Raw genomic sequence first — 22,756 nt, 5'->3', positions numbered from 1 at the left:
ATTTTTGTCATAGGTTGTTGAGATAAACATCAATCCTATTTCAGTGCAAGGGGGGGACTAGAAGATTTCTTTGGGTTTCTTCTAGACCTACAATTATAGATTTTATGTATAGTTTTGATGACTCTCTGATCTCTTTGCAGTTAGACATGTTGGCTCTGATTTTACAATGCCACTGTAAAAGCTTTTGGAATATCCCTTCAGAAGTTACAGAATACCTGTTTTTATATACAATAGGGTAAATACGCATAAACTGCTTGCACAAGATATGTGGAGGCAATGGAGCTCTCTGTCACGATACATTTACGTTTGCCTTATTATTCTCCTGAAGGAAATCAGTGGTTTTCTTCTTCTAAGGGTGTCCATGAACTTTTTGTTGAAGAACATGTTTTAAAGAAAAAAAAATTCCAAGCCTAATGTTTTTTTAAATGCTGCAATCATGAAGTGGTAAAAAGGACAGAAAAAACAACCAAATTGAAAGATAGCCATAGAAATTTTATGTTGTTCCATCAATTTGACCTGAAAAGTAAATTTCTGTAATTTTTTTTTTTCCTTGATGGACCAGTTCTTCCTTGGTGTGGCCTTGCTTATGGAAATTCAGGGGGCAGTGCAAAAACCACAGGCTGTTGAAATAGCTATCCTCTTTGTCTCACTGCTCCTTGGCCTGCAAAAAGAGTATCTGCTGTAAGAAATAAAAAAAGCAAAAATAATTGTACTCTGTCCAAATTGGAACGAGTGAAACCTACATGAAAGGGATGAAAATTCTGCTGATATGTGATTCTCACTAGAGCGTTGGCTTATCCATTGTTGTATGATAGTAGGGAAATCAAAAGAAATCAGAAATAATGACAGAAGTCAGCTCATAATTTGTGTATGTCAGCTCTCCTAATTAAAAGAAAAATGAAATAAGGAGGGGAGGGGGGGATAAAAAAAGAAACCAAACTGAAGTGCAGTTAAAAAACTACAACTCCAAATCCTAATGCCAGTCGGTAGCAGTCAGAGGCTGGAGTGGGTCTTTGCCTGGAAGAACAGAGGAAGCAATGACCTGTGAAATGCAAAGGGTGTTACTGCCAAGGGCCAGCTGGAGGTGAGGGATGCCACCACTGAGCTGAAGCCCACTGTATTCTCCAGCAGAACAGGCAGGAGGTTCAATCTTTGTGTGTGAAAAACGACCTTCAACATTCTTATCTGTGCTGCACATTCTTGACATTGCAGGACTCATGACAACCAGCGTGCTCAGATCCTGGTACTGGGAAAACAAAACTGGTTGTTGTTGGGGTTTTTTTTGCACCAGCATTTCAAGCTACCAGCTCTCCATGGGACTTCAGACCTTTAGTACATGAGGGACGTTGGTGTTACAGTACAAGGTATCTTTCAGATTGGGGCCAAGAAGCCCAGTGGTGACTGCAGTGTTGATGCCAACCAGGACATGTAGATGACTCTCCCTGGATTTTGCTCTGAATCAGGAGAATTAAAGAATTAGAGCAGATCTTTAAAGCGATCAGATTGACATACCAGCAGTTTCTAAAAGATGAAGCATCCAGGGATTATATCACCCTCAACACTCAATTAGTTTATGTTGCTATAAGTAACTACCATATGGCGTAGCTTCTGTACCAGCTGTTTTTCAGTCTTCAATGGGTCCAGGTCTACAAAGGAAACTATGCCACAGAGCTAACAGTAATTAGAAAAGTGAAGGAAAATAGCGTATTTTAAAGATGATCTTAAAACTTGCAGATGGATAAAAATTGAGTGGTCAGGGATGGTGTGGCTGTCATGTGTCAGGCTGGGCATACCAGGTGCCTGCAAACACCACATGCCTGCAGCAAGGTGGGCTGCAGAGGTTACAGCTGCTCCTGGACTGCACTGCTGCAAAGCAGCCAGCATGGGACAGCAGGGACCAAATCTGGGCAGACGGCAGAAACCTTTAATCACATCCTGGTATCCTGGGACACGGGCTGAGGTCTGCAGGAACCGAGGAACTCTAACCAGGAGATGTTTTCCTTCCAGTCCATGGCAAACTATGGCAGGCACTGCTCTGACCTGCACAGTGCTTCTGTCTCCCTGCAGCCCTCACCCGTGTGATTTCTTGGGATCTGGAGGTGGGATGATACGTCATGAGCCAGGTTTCATTGCCCACCATCCACACTGGGGAGAAGACAGGAATAAATCAGTGTTCCTACAGCTGCTCAGGTCTGCAGCCTCCAGCCAGAACAATGCCAACTGCTGCTGTCTTTCCCCAGCCTTTTTGCCTGCTTTCCACTCTTCCCATTGCAAACTGGGTTTCCTGCTTTGAGAAATATTTCCATGGTGCAGCTGGGCCGTGTAGAGCTGTATTTGATGCCGTTCTCCCCAGTTCTTTCCTTCTAAGGGTACCATGGCCACTTCTGTGTCCAGCTGTGTCATCTTGGTGCTGAATGATCACGCTTTCAGTCAGCTTGTGCTACCGGCTTGACAAGCTACTGTTTGCATACCAGAAAATTATGATTAGACTACCTTTTTTTTCTTTCTTTTTTTCCACCCCTCCCTGGATAATGACTGAAAAATTGCTGTGCCCTAATCTCCAACTAAGTTTTTAAGACAACACAAGAGCTTGCATGGTGCTCTGCACTGGAAAATTTTAGTCTGCTGTTTTGAATCACATGAAACAGCATGAAAAAACAAGAAACATAAAATGCTGCTAAGAGGTAATTTATTTATAATTATTTAAAGTGCTTTTTATTAACAAATTTCTTAATTGTGGATTTTGAAGGAATCTCTTTTCACTTTTAAAGGATTTTTGAGATTTTTGTGAGAGTGGAAGCAAACTATCAAGTGCTCTGTGGTTTTATCCATAAAATTTCCTGTCATGTAGCTAGGTCTCCTGTATGGATTTCCAACTGTAGTGGCTGTATGGATGTAAGCTACACCATGAAAGCATTTACATTTTTTCTTAGCTGGTACTGATTATACAGTGAAGGGCAACCACTGCAATCTGTTGGGCAGAGTATTTGAATTCCAATCTATTATCAGAAAAATATTTTCCATAATTCACACAAATGAGCCAGAAAAGTAGACGTAAAGTTCACAATTACAATCTCATTTAGTATGTACAATAACCTGTTTTATATATTAGGTCCAGAGCAAAATTATACAGTTAAGCAGAAGTTGATACCTCTAACATGCATGTTCCTTAAACTTCTGAGTTTTGCTTCAAGGGTTTTTTTTCTTTTTTTGAGTGTTTTCACTGACTTATATAGTGCTGTATTCTTGCATATAACCAATTCAGCCTTAAACCTGTGGTGTCTGGGCTGTGTCCAGAGAATTATACCGTTCTACTGAGACCTGGTAATGTTATATTCCGATCTGAGAGGTATCAACAGTTTTTCAAAAATGCAGAAAAAAGGTTTACATCATAGTTTAGATGTAGACTATCTCTACATACTGATTTTAAAATGAAGTAGTAACAAATAGATTTTTTTTTTATTTTCTCAGTAACACAGTCATTTAAAATGAAGACTACAGGTTTACAAAGGCCTGATTTCTAATGGATAACCTTATCTTGTGCATCTGTAATTCCCTTCCAGGCTGAACATTTTACTGGTTGTTGTTGCTATTTACATTTTCCTAATTTTTCTTTTTTGTGTTTCACGTGTTCTTTTAAAGCTGGTTTTAAATCATTTGAGACTTGCCCCCGCCCCCCCCCCCACCCCCAGTTCCAATGAGGGGGCAAAATGTGACATAGACTAAAGGAAAGAGGTACTGTCTTGGAGAAAAAGAGTTAATACAGAATGGCATACGAAATTCGCTTGTTGGCGGAAAGCAGTAATTCCAGAATGGTCCTCAAAACTTCATTAGAGCTCAGAGAAACATGCAATATTGCATTAGCTGAAAGAAAACCTCTTATATAACAGAGCTTAATGTCCTTGGAAATGTTGCAGAGTTTATTTGAAAAATAAACCCAACAGTACTCTATTAAATTTATAGAGGAAATGGAAAGCAGAAACTCAGAAGACTGTAATTGCCACCTACAGATGTAATCATTAGAGTAAAAAGTAATGAAGGGGGAAATCAGAGGCAACTCACCTCCTTAGCAGGAAGGTGGAAGTTCTGTTGCCACCCTGTGGTAAGCCTATGGAGAGCTAGGAGCAGCTATCTGCACCGTCAGGATTCGATAGGAGTGCCGCAGCCAGAAATCTCCATGAGTTGCTGGAAAAATATAGTATGCAAATAGCATCCTGATTAGAAAGAAGCAATGCGAGTTGAAATCCCATTTTGCATTTAATTAGTGTGCATGGTCAGTTCTTTGGTGGGGTGGGGTGGGGGGGAGGGGTATTGACTCGCATTTTAATTCAAAACTCTTACATGAAATATTCAGTGGGAAAGAAAAGTGAGCAGAGTGAAGAAAAGAGTTTTTTAAAGTTCTCTTTTTAAAATGAGGTCATTTATAAGCTTTTATGAGTACAAAAATCCATCATTCTGTTGCATGTCTTCTTGAAATCATCTCTAAAGTTTTCGCATTAATTTTGATTTTTTCTCAAGTTCTTCTGATAATCCTGGGATACTTCATAGTTCTAGTACATTTAGAAATATGAGCGTTAGTGTTTCACAAAGAACTTTTTAGAGCACACTGTATAGAAACATGATTATTTTTCAAATGGGAAGTCTTCCAGGTTTGCCTACAGCAGGATTTGGGATTCACAAAAGTGTGTCAGCTTGTTCTTTCCCCCCCAGCTTTAGATCGTAATTCTTCATGATGTGACAACTGGTTGCTGTAGAAATTATTAGGATTCAAGAGCATGATTTCACAGCCTGAGTCGCATGAGCTTTTCACAATCCCCTTTTTGATCAGATTAACGCTGGCCCCTGAGCTGACCCGCAGCCCAGAGAGCCAGACAAGCCTCTCCTGCCAGACCAGGGATTGCTGGCAGCCCGCTCACTTTCCCTTTGGAGAAGTCTGTCCTGCTCCACTGCAAGGTCCCTTTCTCCACTGTGATGCTAACCCTTCTGTCATGTGTATAACATCACTTGCGCGGGGTTGTTCTGGTGTCGGTGTAATGAAGTGCTTGAATTTCATGCTAAATATGGTGATCGCCTTTGTAAGAACAGCTTTCCTAAGAACTCACACACTTGTAGCTAAAATGCAAAAATGAGATTAAACAGGCATCACAGATGACGTTCAACTGTATCTCTTGGTACACGTCTAATTATGACCTTCACTGAGGCAATTATTCTGTCTTGATCTTAATGCCTTTTGCAACCATCAATTAATAAAACTTCACATAATGTCCTGGTAGAACAGGAATTACTACCATCTTTTTAGAAACAGGCAAACTGAGGCATAATTGTTGACCTGTTTTTAGATGAGATGAGAGAAATGAGGACGCAAAATTTAGGTAAGACTCTCACCTTGGCCCCTAGACACCAAAATAAAATGCAGAGAATTACACAAAGACCCAGATCTGGCTGTTCTTAGCACGTTCCTGGGATCGCCTCCAGCACAGACCCCTGGCAGGTCCCCTTCAGGTGTGGTATCGGGGCATGAGGGATGCACAACTGGTGAGATGTGCCTGAGGGGGTCACTGTACAGGAAGGCTGGGCTGGTCCCTCAACAGGAGCAGGAGCCTTTCCAACCCGTGGGGCACCCCACAAGCAGAAGGCAAAAGTCTGCTGTAAAAGCTGCCCCAGCTCTGCCAGGCTATTACTTCTCTTTTGTGTTGTGGAGGTGCTGATAGACTCTTACCTGACTTGCAAATCCCAGAAAATACAAGCAAATCACTTGAATCCTTCCCTTTTTTTACACATATGACTCACAAACATTTGCCTCCTACATTAGTGTTGCTTTTCCTCGAAGTTGAGTCATTGTCTTGTATTTGATTTAACAACAATAGCAAGGAAAAAACCACAGCATCAGTTGCTACTGTGTAAGACTAGATCAAAAGCAATTCTTTAAAGGAGGCTTTCCGGATAGCTAGATTAAAGATTTGAGAGAATGGTAAAAAATAGAACCGAAGAAAAACAGCTCCTAAAAGCAAAACATTACGTTTTCATGCTATTGTGCTTTTAAAATTGAAGGCAACAGTCTGAAAACAGACATCAAAATAAATCTGACTTGATGGGAATTATCTGGAGATCATTGTATTTATTGCATTTGTTTTGATTTTCCTGTCCCTGCCTCACACAGCAGGCATAGATATGACTTAAAAGATTCAATATCTCATTTCAAAAATTAAACTTCACTTGATTATCGAACTGACCCATACTAACCCAGAGAATGTTATGTATTATTCTGGAGTATCACCAGCAGGCTGGGAATCGTGAGAGTAGGACAGAAAGCAAAGTCTCTGTGTCCCCAGTATTTTAAGGGTTCCTGATAACTGATGCTGTGCTGCCCCTCGGAGGCACGGCACAGAGCTGCAGGAATGAGGAGGGAAAGGATTCATTCCGGTGCTTTAAAATTATCTTGGTTTTTTGCTCTCCCTCCTCTCCACCCTTCTCCCCCCCCCCACACCCTGTGTGTTGCCCAAAGGTCTATACGTGTGGAGTCTCTTGATAAGGGTCTGAAAGCCCTATCATGTAGCATTTCTTGCCCAGATTGTATTACGTGCAATGATACCCTGGAGAAATATTTTTCCAGCCAAATGTGGGTATTTTAGGATCCTTTCCTACTTCTCAGCTCATTTCTCTAATATTTGGCATCTGGTACAACTGTGGAGCTCGTATCATCTATGGAGTATAAAAAAAAATATGATGAGTGGGTCAGGAGAAGGTTCAGGTAGTTGGTGCGGTTATTGTCGAGCATTATGGAGCAGGGAATAGATTTTGGAATTTCCCTGTGAATTTCCCCCATTTTAGCCAGGTCTCTCATTGAAGCTGCTGCTGTGGCTCCTGGGCACTGCTATCAGCACCAGACCCAGAGCAGCAGTGGGAGAAGTTGGCATTCTTCTGCTTGTACAGCTCCAGTGATAACATATTGAGATGAACAAGAAGTTCACTTCTGCCCACTCAGAAAATCAGGGTTCTTAAAAAAAAAAAATACTTCTTGGGAATGCTGAACTCAGTTAAAATCTTATGTTGTTTGAGTAAGAACACCACAAGGCTGCATATGAGGCATCTCCTGTTCAGGAGCCTATGAATTTTGGTCGTCTGATTATGACCTTGCTAATGAGAAGAATTTGACCTGGATGCTGACCTGGCAAATGGTGAACCAGGAAGGTGTGGCACGCATCAGAAATGTTCAAGTGCTTTGGTGAGATTTACAGTGATGCAAGACAGAATAACAGCCCCAGAAAGGAGAAACAATAACTTTAACAGGGTGGTTCTGGCTCTAGCAGCAGAGAGCATGTGGTGCCCGATGAGAGGTGGGAGTAGTAAGACAGAAACGCAGACATAACAACAATTTCCTTCTAGTTTGAGCTGCCATTTGGAAGTGTTGTAGTACATGATCTACTCATTACCAAGGCCCAAGATTATCTTCAACGAGCAGATCAAGCAGCACAGCAAACTGAACACAGCTGAATGGCACCTCAGCCTGAAGGGAAGTTGCAGGAAGAGTGGAGAAACCAAGAGGCGTGTTTTCCTCCATCCCGTGGGAGTCTTCAAAGTGGCAACTGCAGAATCCAGTCGTGGCACAGCTCCTTTCCCTGGGAGAGGAGGAAAGTGGCAGTACAATGGATGTAGTCATGTTGCTCAAAGCCCAAGCGCTGTCCCTGACTAAACGTATTAGGATTAAAACAGCCTTTCTGTTCCCCTCCCAGAACTGATATTCAGCTGCATGAATTATTGGCTTGGACTGTGTAGAAATTGCAAACGCAAGTCCATCAGGTGCTTGGTAGTAAACAGTGGATCACAAAGCATTTGGCTTTGGTTCCAGCAAGATAACATTCCTGGGAACGTCCAGAGACTGTCCCTGACCAGCGCTGTCCCATGTTTGACCTGTTCTTCTCCAGGAGAAAGTATGCCTTTGAAAGCACAGCTAAGATATGGTTTAGAGGGGAAAGCAGCCCTTTGTCTTCCAAGCAGGAGCTAAAATGTGCCTGAAGGTCAAGAGTCACTTCTCCTGTCTGACTTTACTTGATTTTAAGCTGATAGTTTAGATTAGTGGAAACAGTGTGCACTTTGCAGCCCACTTCAAAAAGGAAAGAAAGCACAAAATAGTTGGTTGGCTGCATGGTTTTCCTGAGTAAATGTCTATTTTGGTTTTCAAGTGGAAAAAAGTTAATCGCATAGTACATTCACACTGTATGAAAGGAGTGGATTTGGCTCCTTTGAACACATAAGTACTTACTGGGCAAGCGTAACAGTTACATTTCTTTATATAACATTGAAAACCAAGAATTGGATCCTTAGTTGGTGTGTATCACTGGATACATTATTTATGCCAGTTATGGATTTGGACTTAAAACTGTACTAAACCAGCTCTCTGAGTACACAAGGCACAGAAAGATAATTTAGAGGCAATTAGTCAACGAGGTGGTTGTGCTCATAGCAGTATATCATGATCCTTTTTTCAGTTTGTGAATGTAGATCTGCGAAACAGAAACCAGACATCCTGGTAGCATTCCTTAAAGAAATGTTCTTCACTCTGAAAAATAATAGAAGTTGGTGTAATCATGATGTAACCACGCTTTGAGTATTTTCACATGCTGGTGGAATCCTGCTAAGCCTGATGAAGATGAAACCTCACACCTAATGTGCCAACAATGTAATCGGGATTTATAGCCGCAGACTGGAGCATGCAATCTCTGGGGGCTGGAGGGAGTGACAGAGAAATATCACTCTGAAGAAGCCAGAAGAGTAAATCACAACCTCCCTCTCTGATGGACGTTCCCACATGCAGGTCTCTGTCCCCGCAGGAGCAGGGCAGAGCACCCACCTCAGGGGCTGCTGCAGCCATGCATCGTCAGTGGGAAGGAATGTTCAGCCAGCCCAGAGCTGCTGTGTTTTCCAGGGGGAACGTTATCATGAGAAGATGAAAAGCATCCAAGGAAGCCTTAGAAAGAAAGAAAAATACACAATGAAATTGGCATCCCTGGGTGTAACCCACATCCAGATACTCCAGGAATAACATGACTCAGAAAATGACTTTTTTTAGCAATAAAGAATAAAAGGCAAGGAGTACAACTCAGTGGTTCTGGTCCTGCTCACTGAGGATGATGGTATTTTCTTTGCAATTTGATAACGTTTGCCATCTGAACACCTTGAGGCATTTCAAAACATGCATTTCGTAGTCTGGTGGTGGGAAAATACTTGCCAGCTTGGTATGTCCTATGGCCTGGCTGTGCCTAGCACTAAGCAAACACCCCATGAAACCATCCAGCCCCTGCACTGCTGAAGGGGATGGTGAGACATCAGTCAGCCATGCTCTAATGTCGTGGGGGTCATGGTAAAAATACACCAGTGGAAAAAGAAGCTGCTATAATGAGTCTTTTTTTTTTATGTGGGAATTGTCCTCGATACTAAATAGGAAGTGTTTAAGGGTAGAGCAGGCTGTGAGGGGCCTGGAAATGAAGATTAGTCTATGTTAGATATAGTGAGCTATTAGGTAGATAAAAATGGAGCCATCTCCATCCTGCCAATAAATGCAACAGATAAAGAGGGGGAAAGGGGGAGGACATTTTTTTCCAAAGCCACCCTTAATCAGCAAAAAACAGCAGACAAAATTATCTTTGGTAGAAGGGGATTTGTGGGGTATGGGTTACATTTATTATCTGATAGGTTATAAGCTTGATTTTAATTTCCGGTATTTGCCTGCTACATCCTAAGGAACAATAGGAGCTGGATCTTGTGCGTGTCATTTATAACTGTGTGCATGTCATTTATATGGTAATGGGGGAGTTTCCCCTCATCCCCAGCGATTTCTGCAAAATTCTACATGCTGGTTCTCAGTATATTTAGCTTACTCCAGTGTAAATTAAAATGCACATTCATGATCTTTGAACAAAGCGGGCAAGGATAATTAGTAATTTGATGCCGTTCTGTACGATGCAATTCAAAGTAATACTTATAATTTGCAGTTAATTAATCAGGACTTTTCCCCTTAAAATTCTTAATTGCCTTTCTATGATGTTCATTTTTAATAAATTTTTTCCTACCGGTTTTACATCCAATTATGCAGACAATTTCTTTTTGCTGTTACTGCATGGTTGTATGTGTATGTGTTTATATGTACATTTCTATTCATTCTGGTGGGGGTTTTTTCAGAAATTTTTATGTGTTGGCTTATGGGTGGGGGTTTTGTCAGCTGAAATTAAAAAGTTGAAAACAATGGAGTCGGTGCACAAGTATGAGAAACAAGATACAACAGGGAATAGAAAACTCAAATCGACAACAAAATTAAAAAAAAAATCTAAATCTCTGGAATGCCATTGCCACTATGAATAGTTAACCTCATCTGGTATTTAATTCACTATCCAATTAAAACTCTCATTAGAAGACTCTAATTGTTGTAGCTTTGAAGTAAAACCAGCAGTCGTTAGAGACACAAACTTTGAACTCTCCAAGGAAATTAAAATGGTCATAAAGTCAAAAATAAAATTGTTAGCAAATGTAGACGTACGTGGGGGTGGTGCCTGTGGTGAGAAAGGTGTCACGGACCATCCCTTCCCCGCGCAAGGCGCTGAGTGCTCCGTGCCGGACAAAGCCCAGCAGCTCCCCTCTCGTGAGCAAGAGCTGGGTGACACCCCCTTGCTCCCCCTGCCAGTGTCACTTCCCTTTGTGAACAGAAACTTTCTTTCCAGCTCCTTCCACCTCTCTAGAAGAGGAAGTGTTTCCCTCATCTGTCCTTGCCTGGGTATGTGCTTATTGCCTTAATACAAAGGGCTTTTTAAGTGGTTGTTGCAGAAATGGCCTTCACTGCAAATTGACTTACATTTTGCCAACATTCCCCTACTGGGCACTCCACATATGCAAAATGTTGGGATTTATTTACTGTATCTCACTGACAGGAGTTGCTGGGCTGTAGGTGTTACACAGACTTGGTGCCCCAGCCCGAGGTGCAGGGTACCACACAGCTTTCCCTCTTGCGTAGTGCAGCTGGAGGCATCACCTGTATCCAAAGCATCTGTAACTGTCTTTTGGCCATTAGTGGGGTTTAACCTGAGGTCTGCAGCTCCCTGGAGAGATGTGGGGTAATTCTGAGTGGTCCTAGGAAGGTGACTATGCAAGCTTTTGCCAGCAGGTTTAGAATTGCTACGCAGTAGTCCACAGCTCAAAAATATTGGGGAAAAAAAAGTAGTTCCTGGTAATAGAGAGAAAAGAGATTTTGATGGGTGGACATTATCCTAAAGGTATGTTTGTCTTTTCTGTGTGCTTCTGCACATCCATAGTGGAGGTCCTTCAAGACTTGCACCTAGGAAAAACAGAATTTCTGTTTAACATGCAAGTGCTGCCACTCTGATAAACAGTTAAACCGCACTGATCCATCAGTGACATAACCTTATTATATGCCATTACTTTCATTAATAATAAACATTTATGTTATTTAATAAGAGTATTTTTTTCTGAAATATTGCTATAAGCTAATTTGAATTCTGTTTGTATCCTGCTCTCTTTTTTATTGTTCCTGGGTAACTCTATTGATCTTGGTAGTTCCTCTGATTATTCAGTACTGGAAAATCAGGTTCATCCTCTAACTCGTTATTGAACTGAATCTCTCCGTTAGCCAGATCCTGAATCACTGTTCAGGTTGAAACCTCTGGGAATATTGCTGTAGTAGGGCAATATAAACTCTGAGTGGGTTTTTAGTGGTGTTCAATGACTGTAGCAGTTTAAACTGGGTAAGAAATTTGGAGCTAAACTAAATTCTGTCAATGTGCTACACTTTCCATTTCATAAAGCAGGTCTGTATTTTGCTATATTAGCTGGTGTTTATTAGCACTCATGCTAGGTGACTAGCAGGTGCTGCTCAGGGTGAATAAATCATGCAAGTGATGCCGGTGAAAGACAGCTTGCAGAGGTCCATGGGGTTGAAGAATCAAGTTCTTTAATAGTGATGTCAGGCTGTTCAGTCTTCTTATCTCTCATATTTCTTTATGAAACACTAAAAGAGATTGCTTTTGGGCACTTGTGTTCTTGAACTATTGCAATCGTCTAATGAATTTTTGATAGGCGAATTCAGAGGGTTTTGTGATCACTAACTTTCTTGATACGTCTGTAGCTATTGAAACGGATCCCCTGTGTCAAGGTTGGCTGTCCATCTTCCTCCTATCATAAAACACATAGATTAGTTGGGAAGAACCTGTAACTTTAATTTAAAGGAAAGGTGAAGTGGAAGCTACTTGAGCAGGTTTGAATAGGGTAATATTCAGCATATAATGAAAGCCTCGATTTGTCTCACTGCATTGCACAGATAAGCAAATTGTATTTCCAGACGTGGCAACCTGTTAAGTGGCTGGGGGGGGGGGGGGGGGGGGGGGCAGGGAAAGAAAGAAAAATAAAAAGGATTTGACTATAAGGAGCCCTACTGCATCCAGTCAGTTGGGCAACATGAATTCTGTCTTGTCTAGGTCCTTAGCCATTGAAAAGGTACGGTATGACCTTGCAGTGAACATTTACCCGGAGCAATGAGCTGCAGTGCAAATTACTCAGAATCCTTTTACCAGGAAAAGTTTCTACAGATTTAGTGCCTCTAGCTAACAGGCTTTCATGGAGAGCTGACAGCAGGCTGTGGTCTTATGTTTATGCCAGGTGATGGAAAAATACTTTCTTATTATGCATCAGTGTCATGCAGCAGTGTGCCACTGCAGACAGGTTTTCTAGGTGCATTTGGTCTTTGCAGTGAGTGCTAGAAACAGGAATATCTGATGATGCGATCTCCAAGTAATATTTCTACTTTTGTAATTCAGTCCTCATTTTCATTATTACATCTGGACATCCTGACAGATCACAGAATTGCCTGCGCTGATGAAATGTCTGCATGTCAGTCTAGCCAGGATGATCCAAGAGGTTTTTACCATGGCTGAGACTGACTTACCACACCAAAGGAGGAAACCTGCTAATTGCTAGGAGCTATTGCGAGCATTAATCATTAATGCTTTTGAAAGCAAACAACTCTAGGGTTACTAAGGATGGTGCGCAGGGGAGAAAAAGCCAGAAGCACAGAGAAGGAAACTTCTGAGAAGAGCAGAAGGAGAATGTGGAGGCAACTCAGCGTTGTTCTGCTGTGTTTGTCCAAAGAGGACAGCATTTCTTGCAAAACAGGCCCCGAAATACTGATGTGCCCTCAGGATAGTATGGCACTGTGTATGACACAAGGTCACCCTGCCTGCCATGGCTGCCTGCCTGCCCAGGTTGCTCCGGAGGGGGTGCCAGACCTCCTGGGGAGCTGCTTGTTGCTCCTGGTGGAGGCACAGGGTCCACATGAGGTACGGCTCCTCACCAGGGCTCTTTGCACCTCAAGTAGGAGTTGTACAGCTGAGTGTGCTCAGTGCGTGCGGATGTAAAGATGGCCTGGAGGAGCCCCCATCCCCTCTGGATATTTTCAAATAGCTGAATTCTTCTCTTATTTGTGAGAATGCATCTGACGTCTCAGGTGACATCACACACTTGTGTGCATCTGTGCTGTTGGGTTGGTTTTCTTTCCACAAATCTGTTTGTATGAATGAGGGAGATTTTAAACATTCATGCTTTCTGTTATTACAGCCTGAGCCTTGCCTCCTGCATTTGTTCTGTTAGGAGCTGCAGAGATGTACCTGAGGACAGGATCAGGACAGTGGTCAATGCCACCAGCGTTTTGAAGCCCCCCTAGACACTTAGACAGCCAAGAAGGTCTGGCAGCTACTTGTCAATAACCTTATGAACAGCACCCCAGTGCCCTGGCTCATATAACATCTACAGGATCCTTTAGTGTTGGAAACACAACAAATTAGAAGAATCAATGGACAGGGGAAAAAAAGAAAAAAACAGGATCATTAAACTAGCAGTTCTGATGTGAGTGAGATGAGTAGCCTCAGAAAGTCTCTTCTGTCAGCAGCTTGATGTCATCCTAACATGATTTCAGTACTTCTCTTTGGGGAAAGGCATCCTAAAGACTGTCCTCAGAGAAACACTGGTCGGTATTGCTGGTAGTTGGGGCTATGGATAAGAAGCCCAGGTTGGAGCGGTCAGGATTTAGCCAGGGTGGCTGGCAGAGGTGCCTCTGATGTGCACACTGTGGCTCTGCTAGACGCTGGTTACTCTTCATCCCTGTGTCGTTCCCTCAGAGGTCCTTTCCAGGTATCAGAGAGCATCTAATAGTGACACATCTGCTGGAACACAGCAGCCTGTGGTGTTGTTACACTGATCCACCTTCATCTTGCAGAAGCAAAGGTGGACCAAGGCCCATTCACCTTCAGAATTCGTGGAGTTTGCCTGTTTGCTGAGCTTGGGCTTGGCTCAGGCCATGCAGCAGCTCTGGGGCCCCCGTAAGAGATGTGCAGGTAAGATGTGACCTTGTTGACCATGCAGAACACATGAAGAGTCCCATGAGGTTGTCCTCAGCACTCAGCATGAGCCACCCCAGCTGAAACGAGGTTCTTTCCAGGTCCTCAGCATCTGGGCACAGGGAGGCAGAAAGCGCTCACCAAACCCTCGCATGCTGCCTCGACACAGTGCTCTGCAGGAGCAAGGGGCTGCAAAGCTGTGTAACCAGAAAACATGTGTTTCAAGCAATTAAACCACATGACTAAGTGGAAATTAATGACACCTGCAGCCCACACCTTCCCTGGGCTTGCAGAGATGCAAATCTCATGGCTGGGCTCCTTTCCCTGAGATGAGGGGCTGCCACCTTCTTGCAGCTCCTTGCTGCCGTCATAACGCTGCTGCCATCAGGCGGTGAGCTTTTTGGAGCAGGATTTGATGTTTAGAACATGCTCTCTAAAGCATGTCCTCCAAAATGCCATGAAAGCAAGTGATGTTTTGTTCTTCATAAGCTTGTTGCCTGTCAGTGGCAGCGGAGGCTGTGTGCTTTGAGTATATATTGTATATGTCGAGAATAAAGGGTCACTGGCGTGAGCGTGGCAAATCAGGCTTTCTTAAGGACCTCTTGGATGATGACACAAACACCTTGAGAGCAGTTGTTTGCATACAGGGATTGTGGGATTGGGCTGAGCCTGGAGCTTGGGCTAGGTTAAAAAATAGTTTAGTTTTTTTTTTTCTACAAGAGGTTGTTGAATTGTTTAGTAGCCCTGTAAAATTACTTTGTTTCCACCTGGCTCAACTAGACAAGTGGGAAAGAGGATTAATTTCATTGAAATCAATAGTGCTGCAGGGTTATTGCTGACATCAGCACAAAATAATGTCAACCCAGGAAAATGTAGATTGGATATAGTAATATAAACCAATTTTACACCATTTGCACACACATAACTACTTTTACACCCATTTTATACCTATAACGATCACTTAATGGAAGTTGGTGTAGAACTGCGCTGGAGCAACTGAGAGAAAACCTTGTACGTGTATGAAGATGGCTCGGTGGTCTTCTAAAGCCATCCCTGAAACACGTCAGTGATGGCCAATACAAACAACTAGTTTTCCCTGACTGAGTAAAACTACTCGTTTTCAAACTATGCAGTAGCAATTGATTTGGATGTGTGGTTGGTGCTTTGAGATGATCTAGTAATTGATTTTAAAACAGATGGCAGCTGTCAAATAAGCATTTGTATTTGATGTTTCTGTAAGAACCCTTGGGGGTTTGCTACCACAGAAGTCTTTGTTTTCGCCTTTCCTAGACCCCCTTTCTGTTTGATCTCTCATCCTCTTAAGTTCTTCTGACATGTCCTACTGACAAATTCTTTTGAGCTTTCTTTCCTAATGTACCCCATGGCCTTTATGTTAGGCTTTCATTTCATTTTGTTTAAAATTCCTTTTTATTAACAGTTTTAATAGAACAGCAAAATGTCTTCAGCACACCAAATACTGATCTGAGCATCAGCTACAATACGTTGCACTAACAAAACCATTGGTTACGCTTCCTGGAATTGCTGCACTTCACCACATCAACAATAAATAACATAGAAAAGGAAGTTCCTTCTGTCAGACAAAATCTTGCTTTACTTTCTGTAAAAATTAAAATATTCTGAAATTAATGGGCCTACTGGCAGAAAACTAGATATGTTTGCACGTGTGTATGTGAATGTATCTATATCTACTTAGAGGAGAATTAAACTGTTTAGTACATGTCTTTTTCTTCTGTGGGCTGACTAATGATACTGTTTTGATTTCCTACTGAAGAAGAAAATACAAGGTCTGGAATGAGAAGAGAATTTTACTTGTATAAAAGAAATTGGTTTATTTAATAGGCAAAACCTCCTAAGTGCCTCTACCCATTACACCCTTATTTTGACCTCCTGGCATGCAGAAAGCCTCTACTTTTCTAGATGCAGTTAAAAACCTCTTTCTGCTCAGTTTCCAAGATCACCTCCTCAGTTGTTACAAATGGAAGTTACTTTCTTGAAGTTAGTGACTCTGCAGTTGTTATCTGCAGCACATCTGTATAACACGAGGGGCTTCACCAAGGGTGCACACACCATTCGGATCTCCAGAAGATCTCCTGTTTAACTGCAGTACAGATCTATGAGTCATTTTTTCTTGGAAGAGAAAAGGTTGGTTTCTTGGCATTAATTGTAATATTTTTCCTGGGCCACCTTATTCAAAGACATTAGCAGTTAAAGATTGAAAAGCTCTTAGACAGGTCTTTCACCAACTTACTCATTCCTTTAGAAGGGCCTTATGTGCCACTGCTTGGGAGGCTGTGCTGGCATCATCACCACTGCCGTCCCAACGAGGGGTGGCCTCTTGGCCACATGGGCATGGGCACATCTGGAGGATGGCTGTGGAGTGACAGGATCCTGCCTTGCACAGAGCAGAAGCATGTGGGTGGTCAAAGGAAAGTGGCTTATCAGTGTGGTGTCTCCAGCTGCTTTCATTGTACATGGGAAGTGGGGTATTGATGCTTGTAATATGTATAACGTCAGTATATAGAGCATGCAGCTAATACAGCTATGTGCCCCTGTTGATTGTGATGACAGAAAAACATATTTTTTCACTTGAAAATGATTTTTTTATTCCTTTTTCTCAGTTTTTCCTCCTGACATCATTTTTTTTCTTTTTCTGGAAGAGATAGAAAGGGGTTGCTGTGGTACCTGTCAGAGGACGGCTGTGTCCAAACATCCTTGTGCAAGCCTCTGTTTCTGTTCACTCACACTGGAAAATTACAAGTTATTTGTGACAACTGCAAAAATTGGAAGAAACCTCTAAGCTACCAGTGGATTTCCCAGCCAGTCATTGCTAAAGGCTTCATCCTTTCCCTAACAGCAAGCCAGAGCTTTGTCACCTTCAGCAGAAAGGCATAATTCCCAAATGTGACTCAGGATGGACAAAGGCTGCAGAACTAGTTAGATTTTTAGAAATGCATGAAGAAACCCCCATGGCCATGACATTGACATGTACTTATTAACAAAGAGGAGCTCTGCCAGTCTAGGACTCTGTGCAAGCCTGGGAAGTGGATTTGTCATGGAAATGTATGTAGAAATACTACAATGGCAGATTACGGTTCACAACATTAAAACCATCTGTGTGGATTTCCAAATGTGGTCTATATGACAGGTTTTATCCAGAATCTGCTGGTTGCCGCTGAAGTTGCAGAAGATAAAGCCCTGATGTTTTTCCCTGCATTGACTCTACAAGGCAAGGCAGCGGTCTGGATGCACTTCAGTGGGACTGTTCAGTGCTCAGACAGAGATGGGCATGAAAAATGAAGTGTTTGATTTCTATGGCCAAACCTCTGCTAAAGGTGCTATACAAGTGTCAGAAGGGATAGCAAAATTCAATTGTGAAGATTCTCACAGGGTTGGGGTAGATATTGTCCATGGAGGAAGGAGCCAGATAATTTTTTTAAGTCCCTTCCAGCCCTGTTTCCTATGATTCCTTGAGGAGTTTGCTACCTAAAGTAAGATACAAGTCTTGCATTTCATTGCTCCTGCAAGTACTGCTGGCTTTAACTCAGTTTGAAACAAGCAGGTGCTTCCTTTCCTTTTACACATGTGCTGGGCTAGTTTTGGATAACACACCTCGCAGACATGTCTATCCAATCTCTGATCAACAGTGCAGTCCATCCAGGAATTGCCTGTATGGTATCACAGCCAAATGCTACATCCAAATCCAGATACATCACACCTCGTTCCTTGGCAGCCAAGAACCTCAGCACAGGACTTCTTTCTGCATCCTGACAGTAAGCCAGAAAGCATCTGTCAGGAAACATGTTCTTCTGAATAGATGGCATTCCTGCTGGGCACAGCCTGACTAACTCTGGATGCTGTTCAGGTCTTGATACCAAAGATGACCATCTACATAATGCACTGAATGCAGCACCCTTTAATTCAGCTCGGGTAAGATTCCTCTCACCACACCTCTGTTACCATCTTCAGGTTTATTTTCTCATCAAGTGATAGTAAAGTCTCTGAAATGGATATATACCCAGCTCTCACTGAATACGCTCCAACCTAGGACTTCAAATGCTCCTCCTGAGCATGAACTTAGAAGACTCTTTGTTTCACACCACTTTGAAGTGGTCATTTGTAGAGGATTTACAGAGGAATGAAGGCAGGTTAATTAACATTGATAATATACAGCTGTGGGCTGTCTTCAGGGGCGGTGGGTTGGCTGACGTGGACAATGTGCAGCTGTGGCTGGTTCCTGCTGAGTAGTTAAATAGCTCTAAGGGGGAAGGAAGAGAAGCCCTGGAGGAAGAGAGACCTGGAAGAAGCAGAGGGAGTGCCCTGGATGTAGGAGAGACAAGGAGAAGAATGCAGCAGAGGCAAGAAGCAGGGTGGACTGGCCTGAAGAGGATGAAGAAACAGCACAAACAGTAGATGAACTTTTGAAACCTTGTGGGGCATTGGTGGCTGTGCCGGGGCAAGGTGGGGGAACCACTTACTGAAGTTAACCTGGTATGGGATGGTGAAAGCCTTGTTGCAGCCAGCTAGTTTGCTCGTGCTGTGACAGTTGTTCAATTGAATCTTACTCAGCTGGAATAGAGATTGAAATGTGCACAATGTGACACTCCTTGAGCATAAACATGTCACTAGGTTACCAGTTAGCTCCTATGTGTCCCAGCCAAAGAGTCACTGCTTGTGAGCAAGGTCATCCAGCTGTTTCAGAGTGGTTCAATTTTGAATGTGATAATGTGGAATAAGCACTGACTTGCCTCAGACACTGGGCTTGAACCCAGCCATCAAGTCTGAACAGTCCTTGTTCAGTGAAGGTGACTGCACGCTTCATTCTCACTATTTTTAAGGTTTGCGTGCCCTGGTGTGATGGTTGGCGAGCAGAGCTGTGGTGAAAGGAAAAAGCACAGAGCCACCAGCAACTGACTGTGAGGAACCTCTGCAGCTCACTCGCAGCATCCCTACATCATCACGTAGCACCCAGCAGGTGCAAGCTTTGAGGAAAAGAGCAAAAGTTTTGATCAATTATCACTTTATAGTCTAAGAGGTCATGAGGTATATGTGGAGAAGGGGTTTGGTTTTAAGGAGAAAGTGGTTTCTTATATATGTGAGACAGGATCTGAGCTAACTTTAGAAAGACCCAGGAGTATTGAATGCAGCTGGTTTTCTGAGCATGTAGCAAATGCAAGCACAAGGAATAAAGCGTTCCCAAGAACAAATTGTCTGCAAATCATGTTTTACTTTCAGCTGAAACTTCTGGTACTAATGTATTTTATATTTCATAAGAATGTTCTCTGGTTTGCTAAAACTAACTGATCTCTAATAATCTGATGTCTCCAATAATGGCAAGGTCCTGGCTTTGTTTCAAGACAAAGGTTCACACAATTAAATCTGATTAACAGAGGACCGCAAAACCTGCACTAAAACCTTTCTTGGCATGTGACCTTCAGCAGGACTGCTTCATTAAGTCTGAGATCCTGGAGAAAATGTTTGCTGAATAACATAATTCTTAATTAATGTTAAAATGTCAAGGACTCATCTGCCAGCCATTCTTACTCCTTTTCCTTTATGCTCTTAATTATCTCTTTAATGAGCAACCAATATAAAAGTCAAAAGCAGCATCTTTTAAATGTACACACAACAGGTGGGACAGCGCAGCAAAGTAAATTTGCCAGATGTGCTTTCCCACGTAGTATTTGGAACTTCCTAGACATCTTTTCAAAACCTCACTTACATGTTGCCATTAAGTATTGACTAATGAACTTGTTATTTGTAGAAAACACAACTACTGAGGATGATTTTTCTCTTGCATCCTTTCTAAGGTTACCTTGAGTTTTACCTCAAGCTGTATGCAAGCCCAGATTAATAAAGGTGTTCACTTGCTCTGTGGTGAATATAATTGCCTGTCTGTTCTCCAAGGGTCACTCATCCAAGATTTTTTTAAAGGAAATTAAAAAGTCTTTGGTGAGTTTCTACTCTTCACACCAGAGGGACATCTCTGTTGAATTGAGGGGTCCTCATAGTGTGGTTGTACAAACATGGTGGGTCTGAACCCTGAAAATCCTCATTCATTTTTTCCAGTGACCAGCGATAGCAGCAGATGTTGGAGCTGCTTGGACTTGTGTAGCAGGACTTCATGGTGAAGGCTTGGAAACACTCTGCAGCCTCTTTAATTCTTATTCTCACATTAATGAGACCTGTCTTCCTGCCCATCAATCTGTACAGCATATGCAAGCCCTTCTGCTATGGTTTAAATAGGAATAACTCGTATGATATTAAGCCTCTTAATGAAAATGGATTACATTATTGCCTTTTGCAAAATGGGAGGTTTAAAAAGCCAGGTTAGTGTCTTCCAAATGTCAGTAACTGGAGACACTTTGGACAAAGAGTGAATTTTATAGCTTTTCTGGATATCTATGAGCTGAAGTCATCTTTGCAATGAAGGATATTAAATGATAAGAAAAAGCATTAGAAATTAGAAGTTCTTTAAATTTGTGTTTAACGAGAATTAGGTTCTGCCAGTCTTGTTTTCTCCTTACAGACTGGAACTCTGATGTTCGTACTGCATCTTTCTGAGTACCTTTTCAATAGCAAATACATTATTCAAATCATCAAAAAATCTGTAAGCCCAAAACTCAGCGGTAACAAGGATCAGTCTCTAACCCTGACTACTTATGGAAAATTGCTTTGCAAAAGTGATTTTAAAAATTAAATAGGGATAAAACTCAGGGTGGTGTCCAAGTCACATTCTCTAAGCCTGGTATCTTGTAGTGTTTCAAAGTTCCAGCATTGCATAGATTATAGAAAATTGCTGGTTTTGTTTATTCCCAACTGGCAACAGAGCTCAGGAAGACTTAAATTGTAGCGGAGGCACTTGTGTCCAAGTATAAATGATGTTTGCATCCATTGATATGTGTCTAATATGGCTTTGTGAAGCCACATTTTTTTATGGAGAAGCACTAAACCTCAGTCATTACAGTTCCCCATTAGCCCCAGGGGACCCTCGGATACGTTGCCATCCTATTCCTACCAGGTAGGAACCCAGTGTACATATATATGTTCACATATCCATGTACAGGACACACAGTAGGAGTAGCAGTGCCTTTTGTGCTGTCATGAATATGTGTACTAATATGAATAATATGATGTTTCTTGAGCAAGATAATTATACTTAATAACCTATATATTCAGAGTAATTGTTATCAATTGTGTTCATTTGTGTATACAGCATAATTTAATGAGTGTTTTTAATTGATATTCCTGTGGCATTCTCCCTGTGCTGTGATTAGACTGGAATTTTCGTATCTATACTGTTTCATTTATTGCTAACTATAATTTACCCCTAATAGACTTTTTTTCTGTTCTTGCTTTTTTTTTTTTTTTTTAATAATTAGAGGAGATCTTGAAGACTCATATTGCTCATTGGTGGTCTCCTGATGGTACCAGGTTAGCATATGCAACAATTAATGCCTCCAGAGTCCCAACCATGGAGATCCCGGTATACACTGGCAGCCTTTACCCAACCGTGAAAACGTATCATTATCCAAAGGTAAGGGAAAATAAAACAAACAGTCCTGTTGTTCTATAATTTTTTTTTCCCAGTAGGCTCAGGCAGGAGACTGTATAATACTGCACATTCATAGGCAATGAAAATAAACAGATCTAAGGGAAGATCAGCTGTTCCCCAGTGAACATGGTCCTCATTACTCTTCAGTTGTATTTGTAAAATTTCAGTTTCCTGATTCCGGTATTAGTCATTCTAAATATAATGAAAACAAAATTTAAAAATTCGTCCTCTGTACACACACAAAGGCAATTGTGCTTCCACGCTAGAATGGAATTGTTGATGCCTGAGAGTTTGGAAGCCAACTTTTCTACAATAATACATTTTATTTTATAATTAAGGGAAATGCAGTATCTGGGCTTCCTTAGATTACCCAGGATGGCCTGATGTCAGAGGAGATAGCCTGGGCTTGGAGACACGTTGTGCCTGAGCATTACAAAGAACACAATGAAGACAGAAAAGGCTCTAAAAGCCCATCTCTCCTTGACTGTGGAGACCTGTACAGCAGCCTTGCAGTGGGTACACAGCACCGGCAGAGCTCTCTGCCAGTATTGATACACTGCTGCTGTTATTGCTGTAATTTTCTGCTATAAAACAGTACAGGAGTGTACTGTGCTGCAGTCATTTCTTCTGGGTGTCTTGCTTTATGCGCTGATTACCTAAGCCCTCACATGTTGGTCCAAATTGAACCATAATTTAACAGGAGAGGTATCCACATACATGCAGGTTTTGTGGAAAGTAACAGTGATTCAGCAGGGGATGCCCTTTCCTACAATACAAAATGAACCCG

The 22,756-nt window shown here is 42.0% G+C and overlaps 1 protein-coding gene across 4 annotated transcripts in view; it reads left to right on the top strand.

The window, feature by feature from the left end:
- The window catches only part of DPP6 (dipeptidyl peptidase like 6), a 572,305-nt gene that overhangs the window by 491,020 nt on the left and 58,529 nt on the right, over positions 1-22,756 (top strand). For all 4 annotated transcript variants that reach the window (XM_056336842.1, XM_056336840.1, XM_056336844.1 and 1 more), the window contains exon 9: positions 21,797-21,951. In XM_056336842.1, coding sequence (XP_056192817.1) covers positions 21,797-21,951 — 155 coding nt within the window. The remainder of the gene's footprint in view (positions 1-21,796; positions 21,952-22,756) is intronic.

The sequence above is a fragment of the Falco biarmicus genome, chromosome 4 (assembly GCF_023638135.1).
Source record: "Falco biarmicus isolate bFalBia1 chromosome 4, bFalBia1.pri, whole genome shotgun sequence".
NCBI classification, from domain to species: domain Eukaryota; kingdom Metazoa; phylum Chordata; class Aves; order Falconiformes; family Falconidae; genus Falco; species Falco biarmicus.
This window is presented reverse-complemented; position numbering and strand designations above follow the sequence as displayed.